The sequence below is a fragment of the Chlamydotis macqueenii genome, chromosome 14, assembly GCF_036417535.1.
Source record: "Chlamydotis macqueenii isolate bChlMac1 chromosome 14, bChlMac1.mat, whole genome shotgun sequence".
NCBI classification, from domain to species: Eukaryota; Metazoa; Chordata; class Aves; order Otidiformes; family Otididae; genus Chlamydotis; species Chlamydotis macqueenii.
Genome location: NC_141569.1, coordinates 3,200,398 through 3,219,287, shown reverse-complemented (window position 1 = coordinate 3,219,287; position 18,890 = coordinate 3,200,398). Strand labels below are relative to the sequence as shown.

General features: G+C 53.1%; 1 protein-coding gene across 4 annotated transcripts; it reads left to right on the top strand.

Annotated features, from left to right (window-relative positions):
- Nucleotides 1-3,048: 3,048 nt before the first annotated feature.
- On the top strand, nt 3,049-17,742 carry LOC104487302 (protocadherin-10). Of its 4 annotated transcripts, none has more exons than XM_086758926.1 (5): nt 3,049-5,780; nt 6,979-7,037; nt 7,142-7,230; nt 8,117-8,259; nt 17,677-17,742. In XM_086758926.1, the coding sequence occupies exons 1-5, from the start codon at nt 3,291-3,293 to the stop codon at nt 17,686-17,688; spliced, it is 2,793 nt and encodes a 930-aa protein (XP_086615052.1). In that variant the 5' UTR covers nt 3,049-3,290; the 3' UTR covers nt 17,689-17,742. The 4 variants fall into 4 exon arrangements, with proteins under 4 accessions (XP_086615052.1, XP_086615053.1, XP_086615051.1 ...); XM_086758927.1 differs by lacking the exons at nt 8,117-8,259; nt 17,677-17,742 and adding an exon at nt 7,462-7,789 and having other exon boundaries at nt 3,049-5,337; nt 5,452-5,780; XM_086758925.1 differs by lacking the exon at nt 17,677-17,742 and having other exon boundaries at nt 8,117-8,921.
- The last annotated feature ends 1,148 nt before the right edge of the window (nt 17,743-18,890 follow it).

The following is an 18,890-nucleotide window of genomic DNA, read 5'->3' as shown; positions in this document are numbered from 1 at the left end:
AGAGGGGCTGGGGGGTTTGTTCCTGTGTGTTGCTGGCCAAGAGACTCCAGTGTACTCTGCCAGTCGCGGCCCTTGAGCTGGCCACCTCAGCTACACCTTCTTCTCTGCAAACCCCACAGAGGTTCAGGAAAACTTCACTGACGCACCACTTTACTGAGCCCCAGCATCCTCCAGTGCCCCGTACCTCAGCTCTGGGCACGGCGTCTGCAAAAAGAAACGGCTCCTTGGCAAACGCGGGACCTGCGCTCCCTCGAAACCAAGGCTCCCCGGGTGCCCTTGCCTTGGTGAACGCTCCACCTCCGCCCAGGGTGGGTTGCTGCGGATTGGGGCTCTCCGAATCACACGACAGTTTCGAGCAGTCGAGACCTTTGGAGGTCCCTGGTCCATCCTTGCTCAGAGCAGGGCAGGTTGCTCACGAGGATCAAGGACAATTCCTGCCCCAGTCTGGTCCCCGTGCCAGTGTTTTACCACCCTCATGGTGAAGATTTTTTTTTCCCTAATTTGCCTAATAAGAATTTCCCTTCTCCAGCTCATGCCCGTAGCTTCTCATCCCATCCCTGTGCACTTCTGAAAGGAGATGGGACACCTTTCATATTTCACATCCCAGCACCCCATGGCAGGCAGAGCACCCCACCAGCCCTGATAAACACGCTGAAACGGCTGCTGTCCCCCTCGGGGCACTGGTTTTCCCTCCTGAGGGAAGGCAGGGAGCCAGCGCTTCCGAGGGGAAGGAACACTGCTCAGGGCATCCTGCTGCACAGAGCGTTGCGGCGTTGAAGACTGAGCCCCCAGCGCCCGACCCCGCACAAGCAACTGGGGAGTGATTCACCAGCCGCGGGGCCAGGGCTGCTCCCGTCTTCAGTCAGGAGATTCCTCAGTCCCCCCTCCCACTGTGGTTCCGCTCTCGGGCACCGCAAACTATAACTGCTCTCGCTCGGAGCAAGGAGGGAGCAGCGCACCCGCATGCACGGCTGGGCAGACGGGCGCCTTGGGGAGCTGGGGGAAGGGCCGCGCGGTTTGGCAGGGACGGCTTCTCTCGCAGACCTTTCTGCTGCCCCGGAACGTGGCGGGCAGGCTAACAGCGGTGGCTGGGCAAGGTTCGGTGCCTGCCCCCCAGGCCTTCACTCCCCGCACGGCTTTTCCAAGGCGGCTCAACCTGCGGCATCTCCCGCTGCATCCCACCCTGATGGCTCTGGCTGGCCTTGCCAAGGCGCATCAGTGCCGGCCTGCGGCCGCCAGCCACCCGCCTGCCTGTGCCAGGACATCTCAGAGCGAGCCACCTCCCCGCTTCCTGTGGCTTCCAGCACCTTCCAGCTCCTGGCTGTGTCCAGATTCCTCACCCAGGGAGAGTGGGGCTGGCAGCTGAATTCTCCCCTGGGTCTCAAGAGGGGACTTAAAATCTACAGGACGTGACGTGGGGTGTTTGCTGGGGGGCTGGACTGTCCCCATGCCATCTCCCCCATCCTGCTGTCCACCCCCCTCTGTTACACCCCTCCCAAAAAGCCCTGGTTTTGGATCCTTCATCCCTCTGCAGCACCTCCAGCCTGTGCCCTTTCCTTTGGGAAAGGGATCCTGGGAACAAGCCAGTGCCCCCACTTTTGGCCTTGGTTCCCTGGAATCATGTGGTCCGGGGGGCGGTGGGAAGGGACCCCAAGGTTTGGGGAGGTGAGGAAAAGCCCCCCCACTCGGGTGGAGGTTCACGGATCCTACCGGGAGCAGGTTGCACCCGGGGTGGGGGGGAGAAGGAATATTTTAATCTGAATTAAACAAAAGGGCGAGAGCTGCTCCGAGGATTTCCCGGAACGCACTTGGTCGGAGACAGGGAAGGACTGGAGGGGGGGAAACGAGACCCTCGAAAATCCCTGTGCTCAGTGCCGCCCCCCCCGGGGTCCCGGGGCGAGGGACGGGGGACACGACCGTGGGATGAGAAAGAAACAGCTCGGGGGTGACAACGCCGACGCCCGGAGTGGCCCTGGCGTGGGAGGTGACGCGGGGGACCGGCCGCTTCCGATGAAGCCCGGGCTTCACTCACCGCGAGCCATCCCCCCCGATTCCACCCGTGAACGGCCGGAGCCCACGCGTGACCAAGCCGTGCCGCTCCTTCCACCTGCTCGCCCCGCCGTCCCCGTCCTCCCCCGCCCTTGCCCGCCCCTCTCCCTCCCTCCCCGGCGGCCCCACGGGCGCGGCACGTCCCGCGTGGGTCGCGCTGCCCTCCTAGAGACCAAACCCCCTTTCCCCCCGCCCGAGAAACCCCTCCAGCCCCGCCGCCTCCCGCTTCCTCCGGTCTCCCAGTCGCCCCTGGATCCTGCCTCCCACGCGAGTCCCCGTTGGGGAGTGGGGCGGGGGGTGAGGGGGGGAGCTTTTGGGGCCGGTGTTTCCCTTCCCAGCGGGGAGCGGGAGGCAGAGACAAAGGCGGTGAAATATCACGGCACGGCCAAAGCCCCGCCGAGCCCTTAACGGGATCGTTACCGGATTATCCGCGCCCTAAGCAGCCGCCGGGTCGGGAGAGAAAGTGGGGGGCGGTCCCGTCCCGTCCGGTTACCAAGCGCCCCCGGGGACGGCGGCGGTGGGAAGCTGCGGGCGGAGCTGCCCGGGCTCGGCGGAGGCTGGAGACCGGTTTGCGGGGAGAACGGCTCGGCCAGCGGAGGGACCGTGACCGGTACCGGGGAGGGGAGCGGGGAGGGGACCGCAGGGGGCTCCGTCTGTCGCCCTCCGAGGGCCGGTGGGGACCGGAGGCTCGGTCCGCGCCCGCCTCCCCCTCGCCTTCCGCAGGGGGTGGAAAGTTTGTGCCCGCGGGGGAGTCACGGAGGCGGGGGGGGGCTTGGGGGTGAGCAGGTCCACGGGTGTCGGGCGGGATCGTGCCTGGATACCCCGAGGGGGCTGGCACTGGGGTCTCCAGTGCGGGACTGGGATTGGGGGCGCGGGGTGGTGGGGGTGGGAGCGGGGAAGGGAAGGAGGGAGCGAGGTGGGGAGGGGGTGGAGGGGGGTCCTCTCCGCGCGGATGGGCTCAGCTTTATCCAGGGCTGTAATCCCCCCTGCTCCGGTAATTAAAAACTCCGCATTACAAGGCAAACGGTGTGCAGGGAAATGTAATCAAGTCTGGAGGGGCTTAACCATCTGCTGAAGGTTAGGACCGGCGCGGCGGGGGCCGCAGCCGCGGGGATTTGGCAGCCGCCGCGATCCGGGCTCCTCTTAATCTACCGCGGGGACCAGCGCAGCATCCGCGGGGAGATACCGGTGCCTCGGGCAACGGGTGGGATCCCGCGTCCCCCGGGGAAGGTTGCGGGGCCATGGGGGCCGGGGCGAGCTGCAGGAGGGGGCTGCTCTTCCTCCGCTCCCTCCTCTTCCTCCTGCTGAGCGGACCCCCGGCACCGCGGCCGGCGGGCGGGCAGCTGCGCTACGCCGTGCCCGAGGAGCTGGAGCACGGAGCCTTCGTGGCCAATTTGGGCGAGGACCTGGGGCTGGACGTGTCCACCCTGTCAGCACGGCGGTTCCGCATCGTGTCCCGGGCCGGGGCCAGGCAGCACCTGGAGGTGAACCTGGAGAATGGGATCCTCTTCGTGAACGAGCGCATTGACCGGGAAGAGGTGTGTGAGGCCGGGGGGACCTGCCTGCTCCACCTGCAGCTCCTCGTCGAGAGCCCACTGGAGCTGTACCGCGTCGAGGTGGAGGTGCTGGACATCAATGACCACGCACCCACCTTCCCCTGGGAAGAGTATGTGCTGGAGGTGGCTGAGTCCGCCGTGCTCGGTGCCCGCTTCCCTCTCGAAAGTGCCCAGGATCCTGACATGGGCACCAACTCGGTGCACACCTACCGGCTCAGCCCCAACAGTTTCTTTTCGCTCGAGGTGCAGACACGCAGTGACGCCAGCAAGTTTGCAGAGCTGGTGCTGGAGCGCGCCCTCGACCGTGAGCAGCAACGCACCCACCGGGTGCTGCTCACTGCTCTCGACGGTGGCGTCCCCGAGCGCTCAGGCACAGCCCGCATCCTCGTCACGGTGCTGGACGCGAACGACAATGTGCCTATCTTTGACCAGCCCTCATACAGCGTCAGCCTTCCTGAGAATACGCCCCCTGGCACCCTGGTCATCCAGCTCAACGCCACTGACCTGGATGAGGGCCCCAACGGGGAGATCGAGTACTCCTTCAGTGGGCACGCGCCGCCGCGTGTCCGGGAGCTCTTCCATGTGGAGCCCCGCAGTGGGCAGGTGCTGCTGAAGGGCCCTCTGGACTATGAGCGGGCAAGCCTCCACGAGCTCTATGTGCAAGCCAAGGACTGTGGACCCTCGGCTGTGGCCGTGCACTGCCGGGTGCTTGTGCACCTCCTGGATGTGAATGACAATGCGCCAGAGGTGACTCTCACCTCTGTGTCCACGCCCGTGCTGGAGGATGCCCCACCAGGCACTGTCATTGCTGTCATCAGTGTTCTAGACCGGGACTCCGGGGACAACGGGCGTGTGAGCTGCGAGGTCAGCCCCGATGTGCCCTTCGAGCTCCGCTCCTCCTTCCGCAACTATTACACCCTGGTCACCACGCAGGCCCTGGACCGCGAGGCTGTGCCCGAGTACAATGTAAGCATCACAGCACGGGACATGGGCTCCCCTGCTCTGCTGACTCGCAGCACCCTCACTGTCCCGGTGTCCGACGTGAATGACAACGCCCCGCGCTTCCTCCAGCCCTCCTACAGCGTCTACGTGACGGAGAACAATGCGCCAGGTGCCTCCATCTGCTCTGTCAGCGCGTTGGACCCTGACTGCCAACAGAACGCCTACCTGTCCTACTCCATCGCCGACGGGCACATCCATGGCATGCCTGTGGGCACCTACGTGTCTATCAACTCGGACAGCGGGCACATGTACGCCCTGCGCTCCCTCGATTACGAGCAGATCCGCAGCTTCCAGATCCAGGTGCAAGCGCAGGATGCGGGTTTCCCTCCACTCAGCGCCAACGTCACCGTCCACATCTTTGTGCTGGATCAGAATGACAACGCTCCGGTCATCGTTTCCCCTGTGCCGCGCAACGGTTCCGTGGCCACCGAGCTGGTGCCGCGATCAGCTGGGCCTGGCTACCTCGTGGGCACGGTGTCGGCGGTGGATGCGGACGCGGGGCTGAACTCCCGCCTTTCCTACCAGCTCCTCCAGGCCACTGACTTCACCCTCTTCAGTGTGGCACCAGACACGGGTGAGCTGCGCACCCTCCGCTCCTTTCTGGAGCAGGATGCTACCCGGCAGCGGCTGGTGGTGCAGGTGCGGGACAGTGGGCAGCCAGCCCTCTCGGCCACCGTGTCCCTCCTGCTTTCAGTGGTGGAGACCATGCCTCAGACTCTTTCTGACTTCAGTGAGTTCAGCCTCCCTCCAGAGGCCTCCTCATCCTCCCCGCTCACCCTCTACCTCCTTGTCTCCCTGGGCTCCATCTCCTTCACCTTCCTCCTCGCCATCCTCATTCTCACAGCCATTCGGTGCCGCAGAAAGCGGTGCTCCCGCCGAGGTGATGGCTGCTCACCACCCCGCTGCCACTGCTGCCCGGGGTCCAGACCCTCCTCTGACGGCCTGAAGACCTCCAACCTGACGGCGCAGCAGCCCCCCGTGGGGACCACGGCTGCCACTTGCCTCGACGTGCCCGGGGGCGGCCCCCCGGGCTACTGCTACAAGGTCTGCCTCGGTCCTGAGTCTGCCCAGAGCGACTTCATGTTCCTCAAACCCTGCAGCCCCCCCCGGAACAATGAGAAGGACCCCAGGAAGCGGTCCCAGCTGGGCCAGCATCTCCAGCTCTCCAAGCAGGTAAGGCCATGCCTGGCGGTGCTTGCTGGCACTCCATGGATCCCCCCAGCCCCCTCCCTCAGCCCTTGCCATGAGAGAAACCAGGCGCAGCTTTTCCAGGAGAATAACCGGTGCCTTTGATCAGTGCAGGAATTAGGAGCCATCAGGTGGCAGGAAACTCTCCACCGAGCTTCCCAACGGGTCTAATAACCGGGGAACAGCAGGCTCGGCTGAGGCAAGAGGAAATCCCTTCCTGACATGTTTTGCACCTGTTAGAGGACACAGAAACGCTCCGGTGTCCCAGGGGAGATGGGATGGTGGGGGTGGTGTCTCCTTTGCGTGGGTGAGCAGTTCACCCTGGAACAGCCTAAGCATAGCTGCCGCTCCGCTTCCCCTGTGCCAGTGAGGGTCCGCAGCATCCCGCTGCTGCACCCGGGGCTGGTCCCGGCCCTGCTGGCACTGCTGTGTCCTCAGTTTTGGCATCCAGGCCTGGCCGCTGTGCCACACCAGGCTGCTCCAGAGGGGAGGGCGTGGGATGTACGGTGTGGGATTTTGATGTCAACATTAGTTAGGTATTGAAATGAGGAACATCTAATTTTCCCAATGAAAGACTCTTTCCAAAACACGATTACAAGGATGGAGTGTGATGAGGCGTCTAATCCACTTACGGTTGACTTTTAATAAAAGAGCCCTTCCAAGGAGAGCCCAAGACTCGCTGCCAGGAGGCTTTCCCTGCACATCTCCTTGCTCCGCTGGACTCACTTCTTTAATGCGTTAATGGGATTTCCCCCTAGATGTTTGCAGCCCCCCTGGGACATTGGGTACGCAGCCAGTTTCCACACCTCTCACGCTTCGGTGTCTGAGACCTGGGCTAAGTTACCATTGCACCTGCAAAATAGGCTTTTTAAAATGAATAGAAATAGGAAAAAACCCTTTCTCTCCCTGGAAGGACAATTGCTTGGCAATTAAACTCCCAGAGATGGAGAGCAAGCCCCAGACAACCTCAGTGCCCCACGAGGGTGGGGAAGGTCCAGACGGGAACGGGCTAGCTCAACGCTGCCTCAGTTTCCCTAAAATGGGAACGTGTTTCTTGCTTCTCCGCAAAGGAGGAGATGGAGTCCTGCACCCCTGGCTGCTGAAGCCTGGTGCTGGCAGAGCTGGGCTGTTGCACAGAGGGTCCATCCCAATAACCACCCTTGCCCTTCCCTGTGTTTTCCAGATCAAGCAGCCCAACACAGACTGGCTGCCTCCAAGCACACAGCGACCCGCCCTGAAGAGGTACCAAATCCGGCACCGCGGGAACAGAGGGAGCGGGCGGAAGGGGGAAATGGGGACAAGGAGGTTATCTCCAACACAGCTTTGAACCAATCTCTTCTCTTTAGCTCCCAGAGCCTGGAGGACGTGGGGGAAATCCACAGAGCTCTCCAGAAGGAGCATGAGAGGCTGTGCACGCTGGTGACCCCTGTCTCTGGTTAGTATTGGGGCACACGGGTTGGGAAGATCAGACCTTCTTGTTGCTTGGTGGGGGTGTCCCATCCCTGCAGTGGTGGAGTTTGGTGGGGTGGAAGGGGTGTCCAGGCTCCAGAAGAGAGATTGGTGACACGTGGCCATGGGCTTGCACCCTGGGACATGGATGTGACTGTCCCACTGAGCTATGGATGTGACCTCCCCTGAGCCAGTCTCCCACTCGTCTTTCCTCCAGAGTTTCAGAAGGCTTCGGCAGGCACCAACAGCATCTGGACACCCCAGTACAGCCCCTTGTACTCAGGGCACGTCCCAGCCCTGGATTATCAGCACAATGTCTACATCCCCGGCACCCCCACTCTGCTTTCCAGCAAAGACGGACCCCGCTTCCTGGGCCGGGAGAACAAAAACAGCTTTTCCACCTTTGGCAAGAGGAAGAAGATAACAACTTACTGTGACATGCATGACAGTGTGGTTATCAACAACGACCTGAAATAGTGACCAGCGCTGGGCCTGGGTAGCTCTGCCCAAGGCCCTGGGAATCACTCACATGATTTCAGCTGCTGGGTCCATGTATGGACCACTCAGGACTTTGCGGGGCTGCTGAGATAGTGGCTCACCAGGGCACGGGGAAAGGATTTAAGGAGGAAGAGATTGAGAAGTGTTAGGGATGGGGGGAGAAGGGGGCATTTCTCCCATCTCATCCTGCAGAGCTGTGTTGGCAGCAGGTGCTGTTGAGGGTCCGCATGACCGGATTTAAGCAAATCTGCCTTGAGTGTACCCGTTCCCATGTCCCCTTAGGGGTCATCCCTCTCTGTAAACACCGTCACTTCCTTGTCTTGTCTGACTGTGTGAATGTACTGAGCTGCATGCCTGTATTTCTGTCCCAGTAGGCATGGAAAATGTACGCAGACCAAGCCTGGTTCAGTCAAGCCTGACCCTACATACTGGGGCAGTCACCGTTGCACTGTCCCTGAGATCCAGTGGGATGTGTTGCATGTCCAGAGCAGCTGTTGGCGTCTGGCTTCTCCGGGAAGTGAGTGCAAAATTCAGACATTTTGAGTGCTTCCCTTCAAACCTTGACCCAACGCTAGCAGAACTGGAGGCCCAAAGTCCAGGACAGAGCCAGGGTCCAGGATAGAGCCAGTCTTTGCTCCGGGAGCAGCATGGGCTGGAGCACACACAGACTGGATGGCCAGAAGAGCTGTGAGCTTGAGCAGCTGAGAGATGCACAAGGTGAGGCCGTGCTGGGTAACTCTCCAGCACAGGGCAACACCATCTGAAAGACAGTTTCCAGCCATTGAAGGGACCCCAACACGGGTGACAGTCCTCTTCCCGCCTCCCCCTGCACTCATCCGGATCTCTGTTTTCCCCAAGTCCCAAATGCCTGGGGGAACCCCTCCGCCGGAGGCCCCACCTGCATTGGACAGACATCTCCCGCTGTGCCCTGCTTCTCTTTGAGGATTGTTAGCTGGCTGTCAGGAGCCCTCACGGGCAGGACTCCAGTCCCAGAACAGTCTCTCCCCGGTCCACTTGCCCTACACCTGTCCACCCAGTCTGTCTTCCACCATTGCCAATCGCTCCTGTCACGGGACAGCTCATTTCCAATCCCTCTGTGCGGAACATGACAGCTCTTTCTAAAGTGAGTTCATTTCATGATGTCTGATTTGTACCAATAAATTGTATTTTAATAGCTCACCCCGGCTCCTGGCTGTCCCTGAGCTGCGCACGACAGCAGGAATCAATGCTCAGCTCGTGACAGAGACCTCTCCGCTCCGGCAGGCGTGCATGTCCCTGTGGCCTCCTGAATGGCTGGAACACTCCAGAAGAGTCGTTTTATTCACTTCACTGGGATGCTGGGGGCTTATGGTCCCCTTCCCTCCCTCCCTGAGCTCAGGAGCATTTTGGGGTCACGGCCGGGACGAGACACATACTGGAGATGTCACACAGCTCCCTGCTCCAGCTCAGGCAGAGATTCTTTGAGGGCTTGCACCAAGGTGTGGGCATAAAGGGCTTTGAATTGCTGGGGAGAGGGGCTGGGTGCGGTGGTGACGGCTTATTGTTGTTACTGTGCATTGCTTTGTATGGTTTGTGTAAGCTTTCCCCGGATGCTCACCACCCACCAGCTTGCCCCAGGAGTCACAGAGATAACCTGGGTGTTGCCAGGGGTAGGGACCTGGGAACAGGCAAGCCAGTACCTGCTGGGGGGGGCTGACTCTGGATGTGGGAAGCAGTTCACCTTTGGATGAAGCCCTGAGGTGGCCACGGCATGGTTGTCCTTCTCTTACTCCCTCCTTGCTCAGTGACTGGCTCGAGGAGGCTGCAATGCGGCTTTTGGGATTAACCCAGGAAAGTCCTTTTCTGCACGTGGTGGAAGCAGTGGGCAGGGAACACTCAAAGGGGTCCCTTGGGCATCAGAGCCCCAGGAGGACAGTGCTTTGGACATGAATGGGACCCAGCTGCTTCTGGTGACTTCAGTCCCAGCTCACATTTGCCTGGCTGTCAGTAAATGAAATATTCCCTATCGCAATTAGACGGTAGGATGAAGGATTTCGTGCTACCGAGTGCACTCTTCAATGGTCTCTGCAGAGCGTTAAGGGTAAAAAAAGAACCCCAAACAGCCACTGCCTGAGAGCCCTGTTCAGCATTAGCCATTTCACTGCTTCAAAACAACAAGCGAATTATGTAAAGTGATACAATAAAATTAATAACAGCCTCAATAAGTAACGAAAGCATCACATGGACCTGACTCCCTGCGGGGGCAGTGAGAATCTCCCACCAGTGAGAATCTTGCCACCTCCTCACCAGCGTGTCACTCTCCAGTACATTTTGTTGGCATTTTTTAGCCCCTGCTCACACGCACCAGTCTGCGCCTCTTGCTGATCCCTAGGTTTGCACCCTAATACAGGCCAGGCCTCTTCCAAAATGGATTTAAGGGTCAACACAGCGCCCAGCCCAGGCCTCAGCACCTCGCGTTCCCTGGGGATCTCCTTTTGCTTAGCTGAAGGAAGTCCTGCACTAAGAGCTAAATTTCAACATCTCTTCTCAATCAACGCATCAATAAAAAGGACAATAAAAAAAGGATTTGCTTTAGGAGAGAGAGCACTGGCTTAAACCTCACTCAGCCACCCTGCTATCCCTTCTTCAAAGGGCACGCCTGGTCAGAACTGTCCATCTAATAAATGAGATCTCCTTTGAAGATCTCCCGCAGGGACAGGGTGTCATTAAAAATGCAAGGTCTTTGCCCTACAACCAGTTATTTTTACAACTCTTCCCGTGCTTACACTCCCGCACAGTTCATGAGCATTAGCTGGTTTCTCTAGCCTGGTAATGCACCGGGCGTGAGAGCTGCTTTGGAGATGTACTCCTCAGCGCGCTCTCCGTACGCCCCTCTCACATGTCCCAGCTCTCTCAGAGATCCAGAGGCAAATCTGGCTTTCAGGGACTTGTCAGCCAGCTTGAGATTTGCTTCTACAACAGCGGGAAAGCTGCCATGTGGCGCAGTCGGCGGCAAAGCGCTGCAGGCCACGCTGGGCAGGCACACAGCGCTTCTGGGCACCAGCACAAAGAGCGTTTTTTTTGTGCTCTTGCTATTGCTGAACAGACTCTTTGGATGGGAACATTGCTTATATCTCTGTAATGACTTGAAAGTGTATACTGGAGAGACAAAAGGAATCCAGAGGTAGAGAGAAAAGAGGCCAGAAAGGACCTAGCGGGGCTGGTGCTCCGGTCTGCCGCACACGGAGCCAAGCAGCAGCCAGTGGAGTCCCCAGGAGACCTTAGCGGGGCCGCAGCACTGTGCATGCGGTCGGGTGAGGCTGGGTAGAGCCATGGACACAGGCGGTCCCAGATCCCCAGAGGGGTTGGTATCAGCAGGACGGAGCTAAAATCCGCGGGAACCAGCAAGGTCTGCACATTGACCTTGGAGGGTTCTGGATCCAGCCCAAAGTCTGTGGCACTCAGTGGGTAACTGCAGCCTCCAAAGAAGCTAGGGTTTCATTTTCTTATCTTATCTTCTCACTTGAGGATGCTGCTGGAATGAGCACACCTTAATTTAGCCAGGACTGGGTCAAGGTCCATCCTGATGTCTTTTCAAATTGCCTCAGGTGTCTTAAATACCTCCCCGGACTCACCCTACAGAACAGCCTGCTCTTCTTGACTGGATCCTCTCCTCCTGCTTCCTTTTTGATGGCAGTAGATGTTTTGTAGAAATAAATCTCCTTTACGTTTTTTTTATAACAATTTAACCTCCGCCACACTGGAAAACGGTCTGCATGATTGTCACGTGCTAATTTTCTCCGCTCCTTTGCACCTTTTCTTTTTTTTTTTTTTTACTGCTCTGAAAACATCAGTTGCTAACTCCTCCACAGAGATCAGATGAAGGAACAGGCTCAGGCTAAGTGAAGCTTTTGCCTCCCCAGTTTGCCTATAATGTGTTTTCAATCTAAGTGGTGGAAATGTCACTGACTCTGTTTTCAGTGTTCACTGAAGTGGAATTAATGCTTCTTGTTAGTGATAATATGACTTAATCAGCTTAATTATTGTGAGACATAAGTAGACACCTTTGTGTATTGAATAACTTACGACATACCAGACCAAAAAGCACAAATGAAGGCTTTGAAAATAAATTAAATATGACCTCTAGTGCAGTCTGCACTTTGACTAATGATTCATCTCCCATGATATTCAATGATTTACAAATCTTACATTTGAATAAATGATACATTTTTGCATGTTTTAAATAATAGCAGCAATTTTTATTTCAGCATTTGGAATTCAAAGTGTTTCTCCAATGCTAGGAAGCAGGGCAAACAAGTTCATGTTAAACGGGTTGAAAAATAAAACATTTGTGCAGTCAACCATCAGAAATACATCCAGAGGATCTGCAGGCATTTGTGATGAGATATTTATTTTACTTCATTGCTAGGAATATCTGCAACAACAGGTGAAAAAAATGCATCTCAAGAAATGAAGAGAGAGTGAAGATTCCCAGAAGGGTCACTATAGTCTTCAGATCAAATCCATTCATTTAAATAATGTCTACAACAGAGAATATCATTAAATAGCTCAAGAAATATCTTATCATACATTTTGCCTGCACAGAAAAGAAATCATATTTTTAAGAAGGAAAGAGAAGCAGGAAAAGCAACCATCAATCAAGAAAATTATTATGAGCATTAGTAGGATTTCTGATAGGCCGAGATGCAGAGACTCTGATAGCAGGCTGCATGTGAAATAGAAGAATTGGGGTTAAATTGCTATGTGAACCCAGAGAAAATATGAGCTGTCTGAATTTTTTTTCGTTCTATTTCAATGAGTCACTGAATTTCTGTATCCAAATCTTCCCCAAAAAAGCACGAGAGTTCACCATGGTGCAAACAATAATGCACATCTCTACACAGGGATTTTTTCAGCCCAAGCCTATCTGAAATTCAGATGTTTGTTTAAAGTCTAGCATCACAGGGAAGCCTGGCTGGTTTGATGAGTTCTTAAGTTATGTCTGTATTTCTTGGTTGTTTAACTAACAGACAGGTTTTTTTTCATGCTGCCAAGGCTGAGGGCTGAGGGCCCTGGGCTTAATTTTTCTGTCAAAGACCTGCTGCTCTTTTGCACCCAATTTATCACAGCTCTTGCTCTGCAGTTGCTCAGTTTGTATTGACTAAATCTCCAAAGCTCCCTTGAGTGCAGACAGAACATACCCACCCAAGTATCTAAATGGAAGGAGTTTGACCTGTGGCTGAATCCTGTTGTATCCCTCTTGTCTCCTCCTTGATCTTTCTTTAATATCATTTACCAGAAGTGGAGATAAAGCCCTATGTGCCCAGCACCTGTCTGTCAGTGGCGTTTTATCAGAGGAACAGATATATTATTTGCTTTGAGTCTCCCCTAGAAGACCAAACTTCAGCAATCTAATCCTGAAATCAGTTCCAAAAATGAAAACTCATTTTTTTTCTGGTGCCAGGAAATGCAATATTATATTCAGTTAGCTTACCTAAGCCATCATTTCTTCTTCATTTCTCCTTGTAAAATAGCCTAGTAGTTACCCCAGTATGTAAGGACATCTAAAGCTGGGCTTGATTCCTTTTCCCATGTTCCCCAAGAGTCCTCTTGGCTGGCTGTGCCACAAGATATGAGCCATTTGACTCCCTCAGTGCCTGTCAGATGGCGCTCACCGTGATGGCCATGTTCCTTTCATATCTGAACGGACTTCAGCACGCTCCTCCTGTCGCTGCAGAAGCCACCATCATGCCCTCTTTTCTGTCTCTCTTTTGGCTCAAGTTTTACATCTGCTTGTAGTTTCCTAGGGAGGTTGGATCAAATCTGACTCAGCTTTGAGCGGAAGGCTGACCCAGTCACTTCCAGGTGTCCCTTTCAGTCTCAGTCACCATGTGAATCCATGAACATCTCATACTGCAAACTGCCAAATGTCAAGTGAAATTGTGCCCCCTCCACGTTACCCACATGCTGCACAATACCATCAGCACCCAACTGGGACAAAACCATCATATTTGCTGTGCTTGTGTCTACTAAGCCATTTTGTGTCCAGCATTGTGGTGTCTGAAAACCAGGGTGGATGTACATGAGGTATTGTGGCTGACCAGCAAGACACTTCCGATCTTGCAAGGGAGGAGTTAGAAGATAATTTGTGCTCCTCCTGTCTTGGAGAACAGCAGGGGCAAGTTATAGACTTCATTTTAATGTTGTATCTTCTTTAAAAAGACAAAAAATTATATTAAAAACTTGGATCCGAGCTGCAGGGACAAATCACAGCACAGAGCTTGGGTACACAACAGGGACCCTTCTGTCTTCCCCCAAGCCCTTCTGTCTATTAAAGGACTGTCTGCCTGCTGAAGGAATCAGGAAGGAAAACCACTCTGGGATCCACTTGTGAAAAGCTTGATTCTGTTGGCATGCAGAATTTTCTTCGCAAAGGACCTTTATAGGCAAATGGGAAATGGAGATGGAGTGGAAAATGAGCCCAGTAAAAAATAATGGAATTTTTTAGCTGCCTACAAGGAGAATTCAGGTGAAAAAGAGGAGGGAAAAAAGAAGAAAGAAAGATGAAACAGCCTTCTCTCTGCATAGATTGCATTGCTGGAGAAGCTTTTAATCTTGCGAGGCATAACTGTTGTCTGCTCAGAGGTTCCTTCCCCAGGGACTTTGCCTGGGATAGTTTCATCCATTTATCCCTGACTCCTGGCATCTGCATAACATGCTCACAGAGAGAGTTATTAGTTTAATTTTCTTGTGAATTACAATAGGGGCAGAGAGAATTAGAAAAGACTTTTTTTTTTTATTATCATTACTTTTTGTTTTCCAGTTGAGAGATTGTAAATGAGGCTATTCATCCTGCTAACATCAGTAGGGACCCAAACCCAAGCCTTTCTGGGGTAATTGGTTTCTGATGAGCAATCACTTGTAAAACCAATAGCAAAGGCAAGAAGTGAAATATAAATTCTCCCTTTACATGCCGAGCTTTTCATTAGGATAGTGTGTGGTTTCTTTCTGGGACTCAGTGGAAAAGCCAAGAAGTGGTAAACAAGACGGTGGATTAAGCCTGACAAGGAGTTTGTATTAGCAAAAAAATCAGGAGAATAGAGTTGCCCGATGTCCTCGGGAGGAGATAAAGCAGCCGCAGAATCCCTCAAGCTACAGCTTTCTAGTGAGCCTTTTGGCCAAACTAAGGCCTTGGGCAGGAACCAGAGAGACCAGATCTTCTCCTAGGCATGTGTTTTCATGTGCGGCGGGCCTGGGTGTGCCCCTGCCCAAAAAGAGACCAAAAGGTTGAGGAAAGCAAAAAAAAAAAACCAAAATAAAGACCAGTGACAAATGTCCGTGCTGCAAAGCTAACAAGGGTGGCTGATGGAAATTTGCAGTCCTGGTATCCTGCAATGTGCAAAATAAAAATATATAGTGGACCTTGTTATCTGGATTTGTTATGACGGCTGAGACTGTGAGCCAGGCTTCAGTTATTTTTTTTTTTTCCCCCAGTTTCAAGTGAGGGGGCTGCTAATCTGCACCAGCTTTTGTTTCCCTGATGAACGTCACGGTGCTTAAGGCTTGATTTATTTATTTATTTTGCTGGTAAATTAGGTATCAATCTAGATGCAGCTTTCAGTGTTTTCTAGGTTGGGGTTGTGGGGCTGTCATTCATTGGCTTAACTGGATTGCTTGCTGCTTTATGTTTTTTTTTTCTCAGTAAAATCTTTTGGCATGCGTACAGCTGATTGTTGCCTTGAAGATGAGTAGAGAACAGCAGGCTTGACAAAGACAGAGAAGATTTTTAAGCTTGTGTACACAGAAAGACCTCCAAAACAAGAATGATGCAGACATATCTCTAACAAAACAAACCAAGCAAAATTCTTCAAACAAATCCACTTTTTCAGCTTTCAAATGCGGAAAGCTGATCCCAAGGAAACCAACATGCAGAGTAAAATCACTGATTGGATTGAGTCCTGGGCAATCTGCTTTGAGCAGAGGGGAGTGCAATAGACGTTGTCCAGAGATCTCTCCCAAACACAACTATTCTGTGATTCTGTGATCACAGCTGTTTCCTTTCCTTAAGCCGAAAGAGATGGACATCTGCCTGTGGCTACAGCAAGAGAGGAGATAATTTGGATATTTCCGTATTTGCATCACATTTGCTTACAACATATAGTCCAAGGCAATATTCTACCTAGCTGTCAGGCAAACCATTTTCTGTTCCTCTCGTATGGAGCCAGGATTTCCAGGAGCCTCGCAAAGCCTGGATGTACCCTGTACTAATCATGCCTTGCTACCAGTTGCACATCAGCCAGGCTCTGCTGACTGCCCTGACTTTTTGGCCTCCCACCTCAAACATCAGTCAAACTTCAGTACTGCTTGAGCAGAAGCACATGTCTTTCCATGACAATGCCCAGGATCATTCACCAAAGCTTAAACTTGGAAGTTTGGGACTAAAAGGCATTGAGAAGAGAAGAGGTTTTAGCTAGGAATGTGGTGTGACCTAGGAGAGGTGGAAGAGGACAGTTCCTCTGTTCCCAGCAGTTTTCCAAACTGCCCAGGCCTCTGGAATTGCTGATTCAACCCTTTCTGCCTGCAGTGTGGGCAGAGGTTTGTACCAGATTTGTACCTTAGAGAAAACTTGTGCGACGGGAGTGAGGCTTGTGCCTTTCTGTCAAGCTGTTAGGGCCCGACCCTGCACCCTCATCACTACTGGAACCTGTTTAGAAAACTGTACAGGCAGAAGCAGAGTCTGCAGGCAATGAAGCATTTTTTTCCTACTTCAAATACACTCCCCATGAGTCTTGGCTCCCCATCTCCTTCTCTCTTCCCCAACTGATTTCCCACATCCTTGCTCTGGGGAAAGCTGAAGTTCCCTGATGAGTTCTTTTGCATTTATATGCTGGCTGATCGTCAGATCACGCTTCCGTTTTGTCTTTATTGGGATGTCTGTCCTGCAGGTGATGAAGAATATGGCTGATTCTTTCAAGGCGATTGTGATGAAAAAAAAAAAAAGGAAAAATGGAAAAATGCAGGAAGTTAACCCTTCTGACTTCTGTTTGTTTAATTGTTTTGATACAAGGCTTTACTTTGCAAATTTTGTTATTTTGGATATGCCTTATATTTCCCCTTTTTTGAATTCAGCAATGAGGAGGTTGGGACTGAAAAATTAACAAAACATCAACAGATCACGTAATTATATATTCCTTTAAAATATGTATGTTGCTTAGAAGGATTTACTCATTGTGGTGAAAATTTGTCAAACACACAAAGTGATTAAAGAACATTTGTCAACCCAGAAAATATTTCTGTTACTGGTTTTGCTCATTCTCTGCTTTATTCTGTGATCTGGCCTAGGAAACTCATTGAGGACATCTGTATTTGGGAGGTCTGTGAAAGAAAAAAAGTAGATGGCATTCAAGAGCTGCACAGCTGGTGTGCAGCAAAGGAAAGTGAAAGAAAAAAATTACGGTGGGAGATTTGTCTAATTTAACAGCCCTTGAGAATTTCTGCCATGGGATAATGTTTGTAGCTGTTATTACAGAAAGAAGGAAGGAAGGAACATGGGCAGAACCTTGAAAACTGGATAAAATAGCCACTATCTGACCAGGAACCCTGTACCAGCATTGGAATTTCCCTCTGTTCCTTTTCTGGTGGATATTTTAGGGAATCTGTGGTATTAGGGGAACCTATGGATAGGAAAAGAAATTGCTGCGTAAATAAGGTGTAAGACATTATATGGTTTCCAGCTGAAACTGCAAAAAACTCAGTCTCTGATAGCCCACAATCCCCCTTCGTGTCACACTCACTGGCCATCTTAACACAATATCCCCAGCTCTGACATCCTGATTCCCCTTTCTATGGCAAGCCGGGCTGGCATCATTCCATACAGTTCTTCCCTACTGCTGTAGAGCAAGAAGGAAGGAATTATTTTTCCTACAACTGTGTCATTCTCTCACTTTATTTACAGAGGCTGAAATGAAGAAAACTCACCCCTGCACCAAATCTGTTGGGTACGGGGAGCATGGAGAAGGCAAGGAAGTGGAATTTTATTGCAAATGTCAGGAGCTATGAAAAATGTAACAGACTTTAATATTCTTCTGCTGCTATTGCTGAGAGTGTCTCTCACCTGCAGTCAGAGAAAGTGAAGTGCCTTTTACGGAGCCCAGCTGCCACAGAGCAGAAAAGATTGCCGTGCTTCCTGTTTTTATTTTAAAACTGCACTACGGCATGCATCCTGATAATAAATGCACTTTCCCTCCAAACTCTCACTTTAACAATTAACCTTCAGCTTCAGGACTTAATTTAAGCCTTCAGCCTTTAGGGTTAAATCCTACATCATGCTCCACTAAACTTCGAGCCCAAATGTCTTGCTACTTATACCTCATAAGTGACTTCTACGTTCTGAAAGATTGCTGCAGCCCCTACCTTCCGTGATACCTAATGCTAACTGGTGCTGAGCCAGCTACTCGGATGCTGCCCTGAAGATGTAAAACATTAACCACGCATCTCTCCATCGCTCGCTTTCCCGTGGGGTTGTGTTTCAAGGTAAGTGGTTTGCATAAGATCCCTCGGAGACCTGCCTTTAGTTTATTCAGTAGTATAAACAACCTGCTGCTTTTGTGCTTCTCCCTACAGAGCAAAGAAAAGCCCATTTTATACATTAAAATTGAACGCAGCGTTGCTGAAAGGTCTGTGATGGCTTTTTCTGCAGCTCAGGGCACCTTATCTAGCTCCGGGAGGGGTCTTGCAGGACATAAGCAGTTTCTTGCCGTACATCCTCCTCCTCCCTTAAGACCCCATGGCCGAGAGGAAGATACGGTCACTGGCCCTCAGCACCGCCCGTGCTGCCCAAGCCTGGGGGAGTTCGCATCGAGGCTAGTAGCCTTTCTCATTATGTTGTTTTAATTTCACCCCGATACAGAGATTCGCACTGTTCGGAAAGCAGCCCCGGGAGGGGAGGAAGCCTGGCTCCCCGCAACCCGATTAACATAACACTGGGAAATAAGGGGCGGAGGTCCCGACTCCTGCTGTTTTACCAGGAGTCACGACATGCCTCTCCCTGTCAGGCACCGGTGGGGGTGAGGGGGTGAGGGGGGGCTGCTAACGGCGCCTCGGCTCCCAGCCCTGACGCGGAGAGCTGCACAGGAGAGCCCCGACGGCTCCTCCGCGCTGTGCGGGGCG